The following is a 20,813-nucleotide window of genomic DNA, read 5'->3' as shown; positions in this document are numbered from 1 at the left end:
GGGTGTGCCAACTTGTAGTGTCATACCCAAGAAGACTCGAGGCTGTAATCTATGCCAAAGGTGCTTAACAAAGTACTGAGGAAAGGGTCTGAATACTATTGTAAATGTATTTCTCCTTTTTATATAAAATCTTAAACCTGTTTTTGCTTTGTCATTATGGGTTATTGTGTGTAGATTGATGGGGGAGTTTCATACATTTTTGAATAAGGCTGTAACGTAACAAAATGTGGAAAAAGTCAAGGGGTCTGATTACTTTCTGAATGCACTGTAAGTACGTTACTGTAAAATATTTTCCATTAAAATGGGCAAAAGAATGGCCAAAAATAGCTTTTTAGCAATACACTTTCTCAATCAAGAATTAGCTTGGACTTTCTGGGAGTGGTCGGGTGTTGAGTGGGGAGGGGAAAACAACTGAAAACTAGCTGTTATTGGCAGAGGCTTAGAACTCTTTGTTATTGGTCTATTAACAAATTTGCTGCATGGTGATGTCACCATCRAAAGCCGACACTCCCACCCATGCAAACCTGCTGATTTTAAAATATATTTTCAACCAACAACTATCAGGAGATGTCACTGATCCCATTTTTCACACTTTTACAGTGTTAGTTTCATCAGCTGTTGTACAATTAGGTCCAGGACGATACCAGTATCGGGATACTCCTTAGTATCATAGGGAGGAAACAATACACAAAGCAGATCTGATTTCTTTAGGAAAACAGTCCTCATGTTGGAAACAAACATCATGTTGTCCTCTAGAGGTCACATGTATTTGTTTTCCAAGATATAGCACACAATATTTTACATACAGCAGGTTTTTAAAGGATCATAGAGTTTGGTCTGCTTGGAATTTTCATTTTTGCCATGAAAAAAATATTGCAATACTGGTATCGTCCTGGTCCTATACAATTTGGTTCTAAATCACAGGGAAAAAAGCACATTTTGACTGCACTAGGCCTTTAAAGTCATCAGGCTAGTCAGTGTAGCTACATAATTGTACAATTTGAATGCTACTTTGCTCACCTAAAATTAGCTAGGAGGGTGTGGTGGCCACAGGTGTTGTCACCTTTAGTATATAGGTAGCAGACTAGCAGCTGTATTATTAGTGCTAGTTACTAGCGCTTCACTTTCATTCTCCTCTCTTCATATGTCCCACTGTCTGTGTGTAGTCCCCTGGTGTGGTTCTGTGGGCTGTGAACTCTACTCACACAGGCTGTGCTGCAATTATCACCCCATCTGATATCCACTGTAATCATGACCATGCTGAACAGTGGGGTGCAGGGAGGACAGATGGCAGACAACGCCCCAAAATATGAGTCTGAAATATTAATAGAAAGGCCATATGYTCACGCCGCTAATAAATGGAAAAAGAGAGGAAGCAAGCGAGGCAGAGCTGAGCTCTGTTAACCTGGCCTGGTGGAGAAATGTTTGTATTCATTGTCAGGCATTTCATCCTCAAGTGTTGTATTGACGATTGACCATATCTCTCTTATTGAAGATATTTTCTAATGAGATTAACTAGGATAGATAAAGGTGAAATAAAATGAAACAAAGTCTTAAATGTAGACTTTCGATAGACTATTTTTATGTTTTGAAACAAATGCACTTCAGGAGTGGAGTAGCTAGCCTGTGGCTTTTATGACTTTGAAACTAAACAGGGGAACAGGGTTTGGATTGGAGTCAGTCAGTGTTGGCAAGGGGCGTACACTGTGACAACTGTTAAAGTAGAGTGTAGATTGGCCATTTCCAGTTTGCAATCTCGCTGTCCTGAGCTTCTGCTTTTGCTTGGAGAAGTGGGATAGGACTGAACCTGTCTTTCATGTTCCAAAACACTTCACAAACTTTCTTTAGGCTATTCGTATAGGCGACGCGGGTTATGTAGTCTATACTATGTATGATGATGTATTGATGATGTATTGTCGTCTTAAGATCGGGTAAGCGTACCCATTAAGCCCACTTCCATCTTTGGAATAATAATAAACAAAATGCATCATATGGGCCGGATTTGTGTATTTGTTACATATCTGTAAAACTTGATGGCTGACATGCAAAACATTATGGGACTATATTAGAGGTCGACCGATTTATGATTTTTCAACACCGATACCAATTATTGGAGGACCAAAAAAAGCTGATACCGATTAATCAGCTGATTTTTATTTATATGTATTTGTAATAATGACAATTACAACAATACTGAATGAACACTTATTTTAACTTAATACATCAATAAAATCAATTTGGCCTCAAATAAATAATGAAACATGTTCAATTTGGTTTAAATAATGCAAAAACAAAGTGTTGGAGAAGAAAGTAAAAGTGCAATATGTGCCATGTAAGAAAGCTAACGTTTAAGTTCCTTGCTCAGAACATGAGAACATATGAAAGTTGGTGGTTCCTTTTAACATGAGTCTTCAATATTCCCAGGTAAGAAGTTTTAGGTTGGAGTTATTATAGGAATTTATAGGACTATTTCTCTATACCATTTGTATGTCATATACYTTTGACTATTGGATGTTCTTATAGGCACTATAGTATTGCCAGCCTAATCTTGGGAGTTGATAGGCCTGAAGTCATAAACAGCGCAATGCTTGAAGCACAGCGAAGAGCTGCTGGCAAATGCAGTAAAGTGCTGTTTGAATGAATGCTTACGAGCCTGCTGCTGCCTACCACCRCTCAGTCAGACTRCTCTATCAAATATCTAATCATAGACTTAATTATAATATAATAAACACACAGAAATAAGAGCCTTAGGTCATCAATATGGTCATATCCGGAAACTATCATTTCGAAAACAAAACGTTTATTGTTTCAGTGAAATACGGAACCGTTCCGTATTTTATCGAACGGGTGGCAACCCTAAGTCTAAATATTGCTGTTACATTGCACAACCTTCAATGTTATGTCATAATTATGTACAATTCTGGCAAATTAGTTACCATCTTTGTTAGGAAGAAATGGCCGCAACGAGCCAGGCGGCCCAAACTGCTGCATATACCCTGACTCTGCTTGCACAGAACGCAAGAGAAGTGACACAACTTCCCTAGTTAAAATAAATTCATGTTAGCAGGCAATATTAACTAAATATGCAGGGTTAAAAATGTATACTTGTGTATTGATTTTAAGAAAGGCATTGATGTTTATGGTTAGGTACACATTGGTGCAACGACAGTGCTTTTTTTGCGAATGCGCTTTTTAAGTCATCACCGGTTTGGCGAAGTAGGCTGTGATTCGATGATAAATTAACAGGCACCGCATCGATTATATGCAACGCAGGACAAGCTAGATAAACTAGTAATATCATCAACCATGTGTAGTTAACTAGTGATTATGTTAAAATTGATTGTTTTTTACAAGATAAATTTAATGCTAGCTAGCAACTTACCTTGACTCCTTCCTGCACTCGCGTAACAGTTAGTCAGCCTGCCACGCAGTCTCCTCGTGGAGTGCAATGTAATCAGCCATAATCGGCGTCCAAAAATGCTGATTACCGATTGTTATGAAAAATTAGTGCCGATTTTAAGTTATCGGCCATTCCGATTAATCGGTCAACCTGTAGGCTATATCAACAATGGACTAATGAAACAATATACCAAAATATAGTTTTTGGGTGGAGTTTTCCTTTAATCCAGTTTATGTGGTTGTTGTATCCATACCAGTTTTATTCTACGCCAATCCGTTTTTTATTATTACGTTAGTGACAGTTACAATGCCTAAAGAAAGTATTCACCACCTTGACAATTGTGTTGTTACAGCCTGAATTTAAAATTGATTAAATTTAGATTTTGTGTCACTGTCATACCCACACTACCCCATAATGTCAAAGTGGAATTATGTTTTTAGAAGTGTTAACAAATTAATTAAAAATTAAAGCTGAAATATCTTGAGTCAGTAACATGGAACCCAMACCGTCTGCGTGCATGCGCCATCGTGCATAAATCTATTTTGTCCCCCCACACCAAACGCGATCACGACACACAGGTTAAAATATCAAAACAAACTCTGAACTAATTATATTAATTTGGGGACGTGTCGAAAAGTTTTAAACATTTATGGCAATTTAGCTAGCTAGCTTGCACTTGCTAGCTAATTTGCTTTATTTAGYTAGTTTGCTGTTGCTAGCTAATTTGTCTTGGGATATAAACATTGAGTTGTTATTTTACCTGAAATGCACAAGGTCCTCTACTCCGCCAATTATTYTACACACAAAAAGGTCAACCGAATAATTTCTAGTAATTTCTCCTCCTTCCAGGCTTTTTCTTCTCTTGACTTTATATTGCGATTGGCAAAACATTAGGTGGATTACCGCCACYGACCTCGTTCATCTTTCAGTCAACCACGTGGGTATAACCAATGAGGAGATGGCACGTGGGTATCTGCTTTTATAAACCAATGAGGATATGGGAGAGGCAGGACTTGCAGTGCGATCTGCGTCACAAATAGAACTGACTTCTATTTTAGCCCTTGGCAACGCAGATGCTCGTTGGCGCGTGAGCATTAATTGAATAATATAGATTTCTACATTTATTTTGCAACGCTCGCGCATGCAACGCGAGCAGTGTAGTCAGCCTGTAAGTATTCAACCCCTTTGTTATGGCAAGCATACGTTCAGGAGTAAACATTTGCTTAACAAGTCACATAAGTTGCATGGTTTTTGAATGACTACTCACCCCACACATATACAATTATCTATAAGGTCCCTCAGTCGAGCAGTGAAATTCAAACACAGATTCAACCACAAAGACCAGGGAGGTTTTCCAATGCCTTGCAAAGAAAGGCACCTATTGGTAGATGGGTGGTAAAAAAGAAGCAGACATTGAATATCCCTTTGAGCATTATTAAGTTATTAATTACACTTTGGATGGTGTATCAATACACCCAGTCACTACAAAGATACAGGCTTTCTTCCTAACTCAGTTGCCGGAGATTAAGGAAACCACTCAGGGATTTCACCGTGAGGCCAATGGTGACTTATCCCTAATATTCAATGAACATGAGCATAAATGTTTTTTCTTCAGGTGTAGGTTAGGGCTGACCCCATTTAGTTGACTAGTCAATTTTTTGGTCGATAGGCTGTTGGCCGACCGAGATTTCTTTAGTCGAGCAGTCGCAAAACATTTTCATGGTGTGTAAGACGCCTGTCTGWTTCGCGTCTGTCTCAGTGGACTAATCCATTGGGGAGGCCGTGGGGGTGGCACAGTCCATCACTCTTAGACACGTGATAGTGAAGTTGCATATGGTTATATTATGTAAAAATAATGGTGCAACAATAATAAATCTAATATTTTATAACAAATGATCTTTCTCCTGTGTTGGATATCGTCGYTGTCCGTGGTTCTGAAACATAATCTTCCGTGCGCCGTAGAATTTACACCTTTCCCTATGTTGGTATGTGCATAATAGGAAAATTAACCAGCATATTGAGATTGAGAACAATGAGTGGGAGGCAGCAGAGATGAGGAAACAGCCCTTGCCTTAGCCTAATTGAGAGCGAGGAAACCAACTTAATTAGCTCTATAATCAATAGCCTAACTATTAAATGTGCCATATACAGTGCCTTCGGAAARTATTCAGACCCCTTGACTTTTTCCACATTTTGTTACCTTATTTTAAAATTGATTAAATTGTTTTTTCCGCATCAACACAATACCCAATAATGACAAAGGAAAAACAGTTTTTTATACATTTTTGCAAATTTATAAAAAAWKTGAAATTAAATATTACATTTACTTTAGTATTCAGACCCTTTACTCAGAACTTTGTCGAAGCACCTTTGGCAGCGATTACAGCCTCTTGGGTATGACGCTACAAGCTTGGCACACCTGTATTTGGGGAATTTCTCCAATTCTCTGCAGATCCTCTCAAGCTTTGTCGGGTTAGATGGGGAGCGTTGCTGCACAGCTATTTTCAGGTCTCAAGAGATGTCAGATCGGGTTCAAGTCCGGGCTCTGGCTGTGCCACTCAAGGACATTGAGACCTGTCCCGAAGCAACWYCTGCGTTGTCTTGGCTGTGTGCTTAGGGTCATTGTCCTGTTGGAAGGTGAACCTTCGCCCCAGTCTGAGCACCTGAGCGCTCTGGAGCAGGTTTTCATCAAGGATCTCTCTACTTTGCTCCGTTCATCTTTGCCTATATCCTGACTTGTCTTGGGGACCTTCAATGCTGCATAAATGTTTTGGTACCCTTCCCCAGATCTGTGCCTCGACACAATGCTGTCTCGGAGCTCTACTGACAATTCCTTCGACCTCATGGCTTGGTTTTTGCTCTGACATGCACTGTCAGCTGTGGGACCTTATATAGACCGATGTGTGCCTTTCCAAATAATGTCCAATCATTTGAATTTACCACAGGTGGACTCATCAATTTGTAGGAAAATCTCAAGGATGATCAATGGAAACAGGATGCACCTGAGCTCAACTTCCAATCTCATAGCAAAGGGTTTGAATACTTACAGTGGGGCAAAAAAGTATTTAGTCAGCCACCAATTGTGCAAGTTCTCCCACTTAAAAAGATGAGAGAGGCCTGTAATTTTCATCATAGGTACACTTTTTATTTTTTATTTTACCGTTATTTTACCAGGTAAGTTGACTGAGAACACGTTCTCATTTGCAGCAACGACCTGGGGAATAGTTACAGGGGAGAGGAGGGGGATGAATGAGCCAATTGTAAACTGGGGATTATTAGGTGACCGTGATGGTTGAGGGCCAGATTGGGAATTTAGCCAGGACACCGGGGTTAACACCCCTACTCTTACGATAAGTGCCATGGGATCTTTAATGACCTCAGAGAGTCAGGACACCCGTTTAACGTCCCATCCGAAAGACGGCACCCTACACAGAGCAGTGTCCCCAATCACTGCCCTGGGGCATTGGGATCTTTGTTTAGACCAGAGGAAAGAGTGCCTCCTACTGGCCCTCCAACACCACTTCCAGCAGCACCTGGTCTCCCATCCAGGGACTGACCAGGACCAACCCTGCTTAGCTTCAGAMGCAAGCCAGCAGTGGTATGCAGCTATGCAGCTACTTCAACTATGACAGACAAAATGAGAGAGAAAAAATCCAGAAAATCACATTGTAGGATTTTTTATGAATTTATTTGCAAATTATGGTGGAAAATATGTATATTTCATTATATAGGCTACTGTGTTAAGTTGTTCATTCATGCTTTGAAATGCAATCAAGCATTTTAGTTTTATAATGAAAGAACAAAATGAGCTTCAAATAATTAGCCTAAGCAATAAATAATGCACGCAAATGTTTTTAGTCTGCTGTAATAAAGGCTTTTTATCTCTTTGTTAGAACAGACTCCCTGGTACACTTATTTTGTGTTGACACTGTTCCAAATGGTCAGAAATGTTTTATTTGTAATCTAACAGCAACTGTTTGGCACACATAATACTCAGGAAATGCTTGCTCCTACAGTATACCCTCCTTTTTCTGGATCTCCAGTAGTTTCCACAACTAAGTCAAATGTCTTCCACAGATCTGACTTCYCCTTTCCCTCCTGAGCAACCAGTAAACATACTATTTATTTTTCACATCCTCCGCATCCATTTTGCTAAAACAAACTCGCCCAGCATACACCCCTCCAACCAGGCATGCTTTATCTACACATTTTCTGGATGCAGAGTTCAAGTGAAGGTCAAGCAAATCATAGAGAAAGCAGACTGTATTGCAATCATCTCTGATGGGTGGTCGAATGTTCATGGGCAAGGAATAATTAACTACATCATCTCCACCCCTCAACCAGTATTCAACAAGAGCACAGACACAAGGGACAACCGACACACCGGTCTCTACATTGCAGATGAGCTGAAGGCAGTCATCAATGAYCTTGGACCACAGAAGGTATTTGCACTGGTGACAGACAATGCTRCGAACATGAAGGCTGCTTGGTCTAAAGTGGAGGAGTCCTACCCTCACATCACACCCATTGGCTGTGCTGTTCATGCATTGAATCTGCTCCTCAAGGACATCATGGCACTGAAAACAATGGATACACTCTACAAGCGAGCCAAGRAAGTGGTTAGGTATGTGAAGGCTCATCAAGTTATAGCAACAATCTACCTCACCAAGCAAAGTGAGAAGAATATGAGCACCACAGTGAAGCTGCCCAGCAACATCCGTTGGGGTGGTGTTGTCATCATGTGTGACAGTCTCCTGGAGGGGAAGGAGTCTCTCCAAGAAATGGCCATATCACAGTCTGCCGATTTATGGACAGCCATATCAAGAGGATCCTCCTGGGTGATGTATTTTTGGGGAGAGTGGTAAGCAACCTGAAACTCCTAAAACCTATAGGAGTAGACTTTGCACTGATTTGAGGGAGACAATGCCATCCTGTCTTATGTTCAGACTCTGCTTGCAGATGTAAGAGAAATCTGTACTGCCCTGCCCACTTCACTGTTGCTCCAAGCAGAGGAAACTGCAGTTCTGAAATACACTGCTCAAAAAAATAAAGGGAACACTTAAACAACACAATGTAACTCCAAGTCAATCACACTTCTGTGAAATCAAACTGTCCACTTAGGAAGCAACACTGATTGACAATAAATGTCACATGCTGTTGTGCAAATGGAATAGACAAAAGGTGGAAATTATAGGCAATTAGCAAGACACCCCCAATAAAGGAGTGGTTCTGCAGCTGTCTCTTATACACATCTAGATGTGTATAAGAGACAGGTCTTCAACCCACACAAGTGGCTCAGGTAGTGCAGCTCATCCAGGATGGCACATCAATGCGAGCTGTGGCAAGAAGGTTTGCTGTGTCTGTCAGCGTAGTGTCCAGAGCATGGAGGCGCAACCAGGAGACAGGCCAGTACATCAGGAGACGTGGAGGAGGCCGTAGGAGGGCAACAACCCAGCAGCAGTACCGCAACCTCCGCCTTTGTGCAAGGAGGAGCACTGCCAGAGCCCTGCAAAATGACCTCCAGCAGGTCCCCCGAGAGAGAGAGAGAGAGAGAGAGAGAGAGAAAGAAAGAGAATTAGAGAGAGCATACTTATATTCACACAGGACACCGGATAAGACAGGAGAAGTACTCCAGATATAACAGACTGACCCTAGCCCCCTGACACACAAACTACTGCAGCATAAATACTGGAGGCTGAGACAGGAGGGGTCAGGATACACTATGGCCCCATCCGATGATACCCCCGGACATTAAAGTTCAATTCGTAACTAAATAGTTTTTTAAATTTTTCTATTGGAATGATTTAAATCATTTGAAATTGTCTCCTTATGATAAGGTAAAAGGTTTATGTTTCAGGCTCCATATGATATGGTAAATATATCCAATGCAAAAAACAATAACATTTAAATGGTATTAATATTACATTTGCATATATTTCCATTAATTCCCATATATTCCCGTTAATTCCCACGGAAAGTTTCCACCTCTGAATATTCCCTAAAATGTGCAACCCTACTTCCAATACACATTGCCTGTGAGCGTCAGAGGTGAACCAGTTGCATACACAGCTCGAGCAAGACATTCATCAGCATTTCTCTGASTACGTTCCTCCATTGAGTCAAAAAAACTTCTGATTCCAGGAGGACCATGAGCTGTTGCTATCGACAAGGTGAATGATTTATCATTTTCACCTCGAATAGAAGTACAGGGACTTTTGTCAGAGGTTGCTTGTTGTGAGCGCTGAGGGAACTTTATGCACTTGGCCAGATGATTCTGCATCTTTGTTTCATTCTTCACATAGGATTTGGCACAGTATTTGAAAATGTACACAGCTTTTCCTTCTACATTAGCTGCAGTGAAATGTCTCCACACATCAGATAGTGCCCTTGGCATTTTCCTGTAAAGATTAGAAAAAAAGATTTAAAAAAAAAACCTAATGCAATTCCATGTACAGATAAATAGTTAAACAGTTAGTTTAAACAACTCCTTTGTAAGATAAATGTTTTAAAATGAAACATGTATGGAAACAGGAGAAATAACACTCCTCAGTTCGCAGGCTCAAGCAAGCTAAACCCACATGGTAGCAAAAACTAACTAGCAAAAATTCTGAAGTTAGAAATGATTGAAACATACTTTGCTGTAGGCTACTACATTTACATTTACATTTAAGTCATTTAGCAGACGCTCTTATCCAGAGCGACTTACAAATTGGAAAGTTCATACATATTCATCCTGGTCCCCCCGTGGGGAATGAACCCACAACCCTGGCGTTGCAAGCGCCATGCTCTACCAACTGAGCCACACGGGACCAGTTTACTAGTTAACAAAAAATCATGTATGTCATATACAATATATTCAAAACTTACCAGAAAGCATGTAGTCCTTGGCTCACAGTGTAGAATTTTGGGCTCAATAGCATCTCATTAGTGTGCAAGATCTTGAGAATCAGCTGTACATGTGATGGAAGAATGCACTGTGCATGCAGAAGGTTGCAATTCCATTGAATGGGGATAGTTTAACCAAAATATGACACAAGACTTAGAATTGCCTTATGTGTGTCCCACAAAAAAGGTTCACTGTTATAAGCTAACTTTTTTGATGAATTTTGAGTAATTTAACTTCCAATAAAAAAAAATCCGGAAATTTCCCGGTAAGTTTCCGACCCTTTGCAACACTAGAGAAGAGTAAGACCAGAGTTGAAGGATATCGGAGATAGAAAACATACAGGTGTTTCTATTATTTGGTTCACCACATGTACCTTTGTAATACAACAGTAGAGAGGGAGAAATTAAACTGTCTAAAGACAGGCTTTAGGAAGACACGTTGAACTAATTAACAAGAATATGACTACAGCAAATGTAAGCCAGCTTTGAGATAATTAATTAAAAGTTGTTTGTGTTATGTTCTTTGTCCATGGCGTCTGAACTACAGAGGGCGGTGCAGGTTTTTGTTCAAACCAAGCAGTAACACACCTTGTTCATCTATTCAAGTCTTGATTGAAGTCTATGATTAGTAGAATCAGGTGTGTACTGGTTGGCATGAACAATAACTTTAGGGGAGATTATTATAAATTAAGTTTTCATAAGAAATTTCAGGTTAAGTTTGCAATATTTGGAAATTAATTAAAATAGATTTATTTAAAGGTGGGCTTAAAGGGTACATTCAGTACTCATTAAGCACATTCCGGACTTTATACATATTTTATCAAATATATTTATTATACATAAACAAATGGTGTCAAGTCATAAAACTTCACATGAGAGATTAATCTTTATTTTTWATTTTTTTATCTACACTTTTCTTACAGAATTTAGGGCAGTATATGTTAGAAATGTCTAAACTTAGATTTTGGTGGGCTTAATAGGTACACTTACCCTCCTTTGAAGAGCCCGGACAGTATCATTAATGTATTGTTTACCTGTTTTTCAGGGGTGTGGTTTTGGCGAGGGCATGGAGCACCCTGTACACAGAGGGGAGACGATGTCCCTCGGACTGCACGACAGGTACTGTGCAATGTATGTCCAACTTTTATTTCTGCATCTATACACGATCAATCAACAGTCCTCACTTTTATCTGAAGTGCCTCATTTTAGCAGTTTCTGCTTTTCTCATGTTATGTGTGAATGTGTAACTTCAAACACTTGCTTTTCAGCTCAACTCACTAAAGGACTTCACTGTGCAATTTCAGCAACCCATTATAATCCCCTCTCATCTCTTAAGTAGTATGTGAAGTAGGCTTTGGCGATACCCCGGTATATGGTATAAACGGTATATTTCGAAATACCGACGGTATGATTTTCAATACCGTTTAAAATGTTATTTTGGTGTTGGGACACTCCCGCCTCACAGTGGCGCCACTGCTTTTAACTATAAGTTAAATATAACTAAGAAATCTAAGTTGTTAAATAAATTACACTTCTGGTCAAAGGTTTTAGAACACCTACTCATTCAAGAGATTTTCTTTATTTTGACTATTTTCTACATTGTAGAATAATAGTTTAGAATTCAAGGCACACTTCACTAGCATGGCAACCACAGCATTCTGCAGCGATACGCCAACCCATCTGGTTTGGGCTTAGTGGGACTATCATTTGTTTTTCAACAGGACAATTACGCAACACACCTCCAGGCTGTGTTAGGACTATTTTACCAAGAAGGAGAGTGATGGAGTGCTGCATCAGATGACCTGGCCACCACAATCCCCCGACCTCAACCAAATTGAGATGGTTTGGGATGAGTTGGACAACAGAGTGAAGGAAAAGCAGCCAACAAGTGCTCAGCATCTGTGGGAACTCCTCAAGACTGTTGGAAAATAATTCCAGGGGAAGCTAGTTGAGAGAATGCCAAGAGTGTGCAAAGCTGTCATCAAGGCAAAGGGTGGCTATTTGAAGAATCTCAAATATAAAGTATATTTAGATTTTTTGGGTAACTGCATGCTTCCATATGTGTTGTTTCATTGTTTTGATGACTTCACTATTATTCCACAATGTAGAAAATAGTCAAAATAAAGAAAAACCCTGAGTAGGTGTTCTAAAACTTTTGACTGGTCGTGTATATCCAGCTCAGGGCTCCAGCTATGCATTTGGTTTGCTAACTGTCAAGATCAAGCTTCTTGGTTACAGTATACTTATTCAATCCCCTCCTGGATCAAGATCCATGTTGCCTCAATTGTTTTGTGCGTCCCCAAAKAATTATGTTATTTTTTTATTTTTTTAAATGGTGCCCTTTGTGTGCACATTGGGTAATACCGTATACCCCGTTATGGTACAGAAACGGTATGAAAATGTGGATGCCGCCCCAATCCTAATGTGAAGTTAGACTAACATGAAAAAAAAAATATTCTCTCTCTTTTCTGTCAGGTTTGCTCTCTTTCTCTCAAGGACAGAGATGGACATTTTAGTTTTAAACTATTCAGTTTCTGTATTTGAACTGGAACATTCCTGTTAACTAACATTCATAATTACGTCTTAAAGTGAGTCAAAGACATGGACTAAGTACGCAGTGTTCATGCAGCTCAGTGTGTTGTGGGATAACTTTGCTCTTTGGGTCTGTCTCCAGGCCCCTCTATAGGACATGTTGTTTTTGTACCAGGTGACTAATGCCTTAAGCTGTGAGTGGGTTTTTATCCGCAAGTCAGCTACCATCGGTAACGCTAATGAAGTAGGAAGTTGTGTGATTCTGGAGCGCCAGGGGAGATTACAACATCATGACTGTTGACAATTTTTTAGCATACATGATGCTGCTCTCTTGACTACCTTTTCTCAGTGTCCTCTCTGGCGCTGCTGTAGTGTCACCGAGGTTTCTCTAAGCCCCTGTCCTTTGTGCCTTTTTGTGTGTTGCTGCAGCTGTTCAGGGATTTTGTCTTCTCAGAGCACTTCATGAAGATTTTAGTGGAGTGCCTCAACTGGAAATGCTTTTTATGTTACAGATTCTGCTCTAACTGCATCAGTGCATTTAGGCCTATGGTCAATTAGGACGGTGAGCTCTGACTACTGAAGTATATATACTGTTTAAAAAAAGAAATAACAGTAGCTGTTACGTCTAACCTAATCCTGCCTCCAGTCATTTTCACGACCATAATATCTGTTGTATTTAAGGCCAGTGCTTCAGGCATGTAGATGTATTGTCTTCCCTTATTTATATTGTCCCCAGTACTTTTAAAGCTTAGCAGTAGTTTGTCTGCTGGAACAGCATGTCCCTCTGCTGTCACGCAGCTAGCCGCCTCCTAACGAGCATCATGAAAGTGGTTGCTAGGCAATGGCAGTCTTTGACCAGAGTGCATGCTTCTGGACTGTACTACGTGGTGTAGTGAAGCAAGAGGAAAGGCTATAAGCTGAGGGTTGGGGGGGGGGGGGGGGGGGGGGGGGGGGGGGGGGGGGGTGATGGCTTAATCAAACACACAGATTGCCAATTATTATTGACACCGATATAATGGGTTTGTCGTCATTCCCCCTCCCAACCAACAGTAGTTTCAGCTCTATAGCATCACTATTTTGAATGCTATGGTAATGAATAAATCATACACCAGCTTGTTAGCTCCATGACTGGGTTTTAGAGGGGTATGTTGTGGGAGTTGAGGTGTTATATATTTCTCTCTTTTATGCTGTGCTGAGCAAAGTGTGTTTTTGATGTAAGCAGTTTTATGTCTTGATTGAGTTAGTAACAATGTACCAAAAAGGGGAAAACATTTCATTGTGTCACTTGGCAAGTTGATACTGATGCCACAGTTTTTTGCCAGCAAACACTAGACCGCTGCAAAACTTCTATTAAGACGGACAGTTGACTCTTCTAGGCACGGGAAAGTGKGCCATTGGCAAGGTTTGTTCCCCCATGTTCGCTAAGCTCTTGCATTGATGCACACCAATGGGCAAATCTACATCCGTATGCGGTGCATGGGCTATGAACTTTCAAGGACCTAAATCCGGTGTCTATTCAACCCTGTAACACAGGGGTAAATGTGTATTTTCTAAACAGACCCTTCTGTCCTCAACCACATAAGGTGTGATGATGGTTATGGTCAATTTGTCAAAGTTATTTTATGTAATGTTTGTTGTTGTTGTATCGCCCTGAATTGATCCCTGTGACCTAGCCTATGTCCGTATGCTTTATACTCTGACTGAGACTGTCCAAATTAGAGGCAACTACTAGTGATTATGCAGATGAGGCTAATCTCATCCCACTAGGGATGCACATTTCAGTAAATTTGGCTAAGGTTAAATTTGTTCCAAACAGTAAAATGACAATGTTTTTGTGATTATTGGTGCTGTAAATTTTTTATTTTTTTTGCTTCCTAAGTGGACAGTTTGATTTCACAGAAGTGTGATTGACTTGGAGTTACATTGTGTTGTTTAAGTGTTCCCTTTATTTTTTTGAGCAGTGTATATTCCCGTTGGAAAATATAAATGTGAATCACGTTTTTATTTGGCGTACCCCTGACGGCATTGCGCGTACCCCTGGGGGTACCAGTTTGTGAATACCTCCTCTGGAGGAAGCTGCAGACCTTTTGGAGGAGGTGGACATGCCTTGTGGGCTGGTGTTGTGGACTGTAGATATGTAAAGAGTTTTTTGTTTTTTTTCAACAGCAGTTTTATTCAACACAACAAACAGTATACTTTGTTTCATAATTTAATGTGTGTTTACCTGTGGAGGTGGCTGTATTCGAATTGCAGGGGCCAGGGACACCAGACAAGGCTGCTGTGGTAGTTGGTCCAGAGGAGGCCGCTTCGGTGGTGACAGACGCGGGCTGGTGGTGGATCAAACCGCTGATGATGGCTTAGAGGAGCTGGTGTTTGTAATGTTGGGGTTGAGGGGCTGACGATGGTGTGGCTGAGGGAGCAGGCACATGGCCGACTTCTGCAGCTGGGGACTCCGGCGGCTCCTACAGGTGTTGCACACTGGGAGGCACTGGTGGTGATGATGCAGCTGTTAGGAGTGGTACCGGTGGTGGGTCCAGCAGAGGCAATGGCGTTGACGCTCTCATCCATGGCAGCCCTCTCCTGGGCCCTCTGTGTTCTGAAGGCTGCCTGACACTTTTTCTCCGCTGCCCTCTCCTACTCACCCCTCTCCACTGGTGCATGTATTCCTCCCCGGTGAGGCATGTGGCGACCACAGGGAGTTTTCTGTATCGGTCAAAACAAGCCATACAGATACCCGCCATGTTGTGGAGTCAACAAAAGTCAGAAATAGCATTATAAATATTCAGTTACCCTTGATGATTTTCATCAGAATGCACTCCCAGGAATCCCAGTTCCACAATAACTGTTTGTTTTGTTCAATAAAGTCCATCATTTATGTCCAAATACCTCCTTTTCGTTCRCGCGTTTAGTCCAGTAATCCAAATGCACAACGCGCGAGCACTAAGTCCAGACAAAAAGTTATATTACAGCTCGTAAAAACAAGTCAAACGATGTATAGAATTAATCTTTAGGATGTTTTTATCATAAATCTTCAATAATGTTTCAACCGGACAATTCCTTCATCTTTAGAAATGAAAAGGAACAGAGCTCGCTTTCACGGCCGCGCGCCTGACTTAGCTCATGGCATTCTGCCAGACCCCTTAGTCAAACAGCTCTTATTCGCTCCCCCTTCACAGTAGAAGCCTGAAACAAGGTTCTAAAGACTGTTGACATCTAGTGGAAGCCTTAGGAAGTGCAATCGGACCAAATTTACACTGTATCTTGGATAAGACTTGAAAACCCACAAACCTCCGATTTCCCACTTCCTGGTTGGATTTTTTCTCAGGTTTTTGCCTGCCATATGAGTTCAGTTATACTCACAGACATCATTCAAACAGTTTTAGAAACTTCAGAGTGTTTTCTATCCAAATCTCCAAATAATATGCATATCTTAGCTTCTGGGCCTGAGTAGCAGGCAGTTTACTCTGGGCACGCTTTTCATCCGAATGTGAAAATAGCGCCSCCAGCCATAAGAAGTTAATGAAATGTTGAAACCACTTMTTGAACAGGGCCCTGTCAATGTAGCCACAGTTTGACTGTCCATACAAGGCTTTGGGGGGCCTCCCAGTGTGTAGTGGCCGCGGGGGAAACACTTGGGGTAGATGATAAATGGGGGGACGTCCTCCCCAGTTGCGTTGAAGCAGGCCAGCACTGTAATGTGCTCCTTGGTCCCAGCACTTTATGCCTGCTCTGGTCGCTACAAAACCGAGACTCGTTGTAGTTTTAGATTTGTCTGGGTTTTTCCCTCAACCCACTCTCCTCCAAGTGCTTTCCGTAAGAAGTGAAGAAGGTGTCCATCATAGTACTCTAAGCTAGCAACATTAGCAAATCCGTTCGCTATATTTCAGTGGTTAAAAGTTGGATATGAAGTAGTGCGGTCTGTCGCGCAGTCGAATTTTACAATATACCGCGTGTCCCACTACATGTTTATATAATTTTTTTGAAAACTCTCATAACAGAACTTTGCTTATTTAAATTGTAATGAAAATCGGTGGTCAGCTAGTTAGAAGGGTGTATTTATTTGCAAAACCTATATTATTTTCCAGTCCATTTAAATTTTGAGCTTGAGCTGATTTGGTCCTCCAATCGCTAGTGTCTGAAGTTATGGTGTGTCCGATGTTGAATTAGCTATGCATGGGTACAAGGAACGGACCTTTTTAAGTAAGAGATTAAAAAACGTGCGACAATAGCATGCCTATCGTCTCATATTATTGAACATGGAACTATTGTAATGAAGCAGTCAATGTAATACTTCAATGTGATATATCATTTTCAAACATTTGTGAAACTGGAATATGCTGGAAAACGCTGTTCTCAAAGAAGCACCTGATTCGAGCCGTTTCATGTGACGGCGATGAAGATATCCGTTTTAAACGTAGAAAGAGGGGAAATGTAAATATTGCAACAACTAGGATGGGTTAATATGACTAGGATTGTGCCTCTGGCTTCTGGACAACGAAAGAAAGTTGGTATGAAAACCAGTAGAACAGGAGAGAAATGCTGTGAAACGTTTTTGGTTGCTAGCTTAACTTCTTATGGCTGTAAGCGGAGCCTTGAGTACCCTGGAAAGAGGTGGCCATTTCAAACGGCCTCGTTCTCAATTCTTGCTCGTACAATATGCATATTATTATTAATATTGAATAGAAAACACTCTCTAGTTTCTAAAAACGTTTGAATTATGTCTCTAAGTGAAACAGAACCCTTTTTACAGCTCATTTCCTATCCGGAAGTGAKATTTCCAAAAGCTAAGTCGCTCTTCAAAAGCTTGTCTATAAAAGGTCATGTCACTTAGGACTGTAKAAACACGTCATACACCTTCCTCTGGGTCTCATGCGGAAGTGAGAACAGAAAGGAGTTGAATATCTCTTTCAGAGAATGCATACACCCTCTTTGAATGAGACGACCGCCATAATTTATTTTTCCTGAGGCGCGAACTCGGACCAGGACTCTCCACCTGGAAAACGGTCGTTCTCGATGAATATGACATCTGGCTTCGATTTTTTTTGATACATGTCACAATATCATCCTAAAGTATGTTTTTTAAATATAGTTTAATTATATTATTTAAATTTATTCGGGATTTTATACGTGATGCGTAGGAAGAATTTTTTTCAAGATGGAGAGGTTAGCACAGGAAGGCCAGTGTGTTTGCTAATTCAGGGGGAAATAGTTCGTTTTGGATCGAAACAAAGCTGGTTCTGAACAAAAGACCCATTGTACAACATTCTGAATGAAGATCAACAAAGATAAGGACCCAATTTGGGATGCTATTTCATATATATCTGTCGAACTGTGCTATGCTACCGTTTGCCTTGAGTCAATGCTGTTGCTATGTTTGCTATTGTAGTAAGCTAATATGACGATATATTGTGTTTTCGCTGTAAAACACTTAAAGAATCGGAAATATTGTCTGTATTCACTAGCTGTATTCACTTTCATTAGCTATCCACCATATATTTTTCTGAAATGTTTTATGATGAGTAATTAGTAGTTGACGTTGGTGTCTGTATTTACTCTGGCTACTCCCGTGCTATTTCTGACTGTAGCTATAATGGTAGCTATGATGGTAGCAGTAATGTAAAACTGATTTATAGCTGAAATATGCACATTTTTCGAACAAAACATAGATTTATTGTGTAACATGTTATAGGACTGTCATCTGAGGTAGTTTTTTCTAGGTTATTTAGGTTAGTTCTAGGTTAGTTAGGTTGGCTTTGCATGCTAGCTGCATGCTAGCTGCATGCTACCTGTGCTGTGAAAAATGTCTGTCTCTCTTTTTGTATTTGGTGGTGAGCTAACATGAATATATGTGGTGTTTTCGCTCTAAAACATTTAAAGAATCTGAAATATTGTCTGTATTCACAAGATCTTTGTCTTTCATTTGCTATCCACCATATATTTGTCTGAAATGTTTTATGATGTGTAATTAGAGTAGTTGACGTTGGTGTCTGTATTTTCTCTGGCTACTCCCGTGCGATTTCTGACTGTAGCTATGATGTTAGCAGTAATGTAAAACTGATTTATAGCTAAAATATGCAMATTTTTTGAACAAAACATAGATTTATTGTGTAACATGTTATAGGACTGTCATCTGAGGTAGTTTTTTCTAGGTTATTTAGGTTGGTTCTAGGTTAGTTAGGTTGGCTTGTGCATGCTACTTGCATCCTACTTGTGCTGTGAAAAATGTCTGTCCTCTTTTTTATTTGGTGGTGAGCTAACATAAATATATGTGGTGTTTTCTCTGTAAAACATTTAAAAAATCGGACATGTTGGCTGGATTGACAAGATGTTTATCTTTCAAATGCTGTATTGGACTTGTTAATGTGTGAAAGTTAAATATTAAAAAAAAAAATAGATTTTGAATTTGCCGCCCTGCACTTGAGCTGGATGTTGTCATAGGTGTACCGGTGTCGGGCTTGCAGCCTTAACAGGTTTAATACTGTAGCTGTTCTTGTTAGCTGCTTCGTGCTGCTCCTCTCTCCCATTGCTCCCTGCAGCCTGTGACTGTGAGTAGCCAAGCAACGAGTCTCCGCTCTGTCTTGCTCGTGGCTAGAGACGGCCATTAGTTGACGTAAGAAAGCTACTTTCTAACTCAATAAACTCACTCACTGTACATGACTGTTTTCGGCTAAATACTAATTCCAGTCGACAACGACACTTTTCCAGTTGTTGAATTCTGGCACCAATTTAATTATGCAAATTAACCTATAGACTGAAAAGCAAGACTGGTCAAATTTATTTTCAACGACTAACGGTTAACCAATAGCATCCCTACATCCCACTTAAAAGATGTTTAAGAAAGATAAATATCATTGACCATTAATGTGAAAAGTAAAACACTAACCAGTTTAGTGTTAAAAAAAAACACTAACCTAGTACCAGTACTATTTCACTACTCCTTGGTTTGTTTTATTTGGGCCTAGCCAGAGTTTGTGTTTGTGTAAAAGTGGATCATGACTAAAAAGGAGATGTTCCAAAACAGAGAATGTGAGAAGGCGTTCATAGTGTGTTCCTGGGGTAGAGGTAGGCTCCTTTAGCTTGGTTCTAAGCTGCCTGCTGCTGCTGCACCCCTCAGCAGAGCTCCTCCGTCTTCAGCACCTGCTGGGCCTCTGCTTTCATCACCGATCCCTCTGATGCCAGGCTAACGCCCCTTTTCTGCTTTCGCTACCACAGTCTTTGAGATTTTCTACGCTGGGTGAGTTTCTCTCAACTAGCACTTTCAGCAGAATTATTTCTCACCCCAGAAATGCTTTGATAATGCCAAATGCAGATTATTTTCTGATCAATGACGTTTAAGGCCTTTGCATTTGTTTTTTACATGGTACTTCTTAGTTGAATCTATCCAAATGTAGACAGCAGAGTGTTGTTGTTGAGGGAGAGCTATTCTAAATCACTTATAACTGACATTTTGATTGATTTGATCTGCTGTGCCCTCTGGTCGCTCCACTTTGGTGTCATCAATGTTTTTCCATTCCTGTGACAGCTGGATAGACTGTCAGATGTGATTAACCCATTTGGCTGTTGGTAGAGCATGGCACTTTTAATAACCATGGTTGTGGGTTTGATTCCCGCGGGGGGACCAGTACAAAAAAATGTATGCACTGTGGTGGTTAATTTCTTTACTATCAAATTAGGAGAGACAAACTTATCACACAAGTCATAGTCATACTTAAACTAAATCTTTATTCACTTATTAATAAGGGAGCAGGTCAATACAACACACAYACATAAAGTGAATCAATTGAGTGCTCTACGATAATGATGGCTGGTTGACATCACTCTCAGGTGATTCGTTGAGAGACCCAGGACAAAGGTTCAAAGGTCTTTTATAGCCAAGATACACCYCCTCCAGTCTACATGACAAACAACAGATGTATGGAATGGGTCACAAGGCTAAGATTTGTATGAAAGATACTTATAATTCAGACAGTGTCTGCTGTAAAAACTGTTCTCGTTG

General features: G+C 40.5%; 1 protein-coding gene across 5 annotated transcripts in view; it reads left to right on the top strand.

The window, feature by feature from the left end:
* klhl13 (kelch-like family member 13) overlaps positions 1-20,813 on the top strand; it is a 92,860-nt gene that overhangs the window by 13,611 nt on the left and 58,436 nt on the right. For 3 of the 5 annotated variants that reach the window (XM_023968390.2, XM_023968392.2, XM_070434603.1), the window contains exon 2: positions 11,331-11,416. In XM_023968390.2, coding sequence (XP_023824158.1) covers positions 11,352-11,416 — 65 coding nt within the window. In that variant the 5' untranslated portion in view covers positions 11,331-11,351. The remainder of the gene's footprint in view (positions 1-11,330; positions 11,417-20,813) is intronic. The other 2 variants (XM_023968391.2, XM_070434604.1) reach the window with 1 other exon arrangement.

This window comes from Salvelinus sp. IW2-2015, linkage group LG23 (genome assembly GCF_002910315.2).
Source record: "Salvelinus sp. IW2-2015 linkage group LG23, ASM291031v2, whole genome shotgun sequence".
NCBI lineage: Eukaryota > Metazoa > Chordata > Actinopteri > Salmoniformes > Salmonidae > Salvelinus > Salvelinus sp. IW2-2015.
This window is presented reverse-complemented; position numbering and strand designations above follow the sequence as displayed.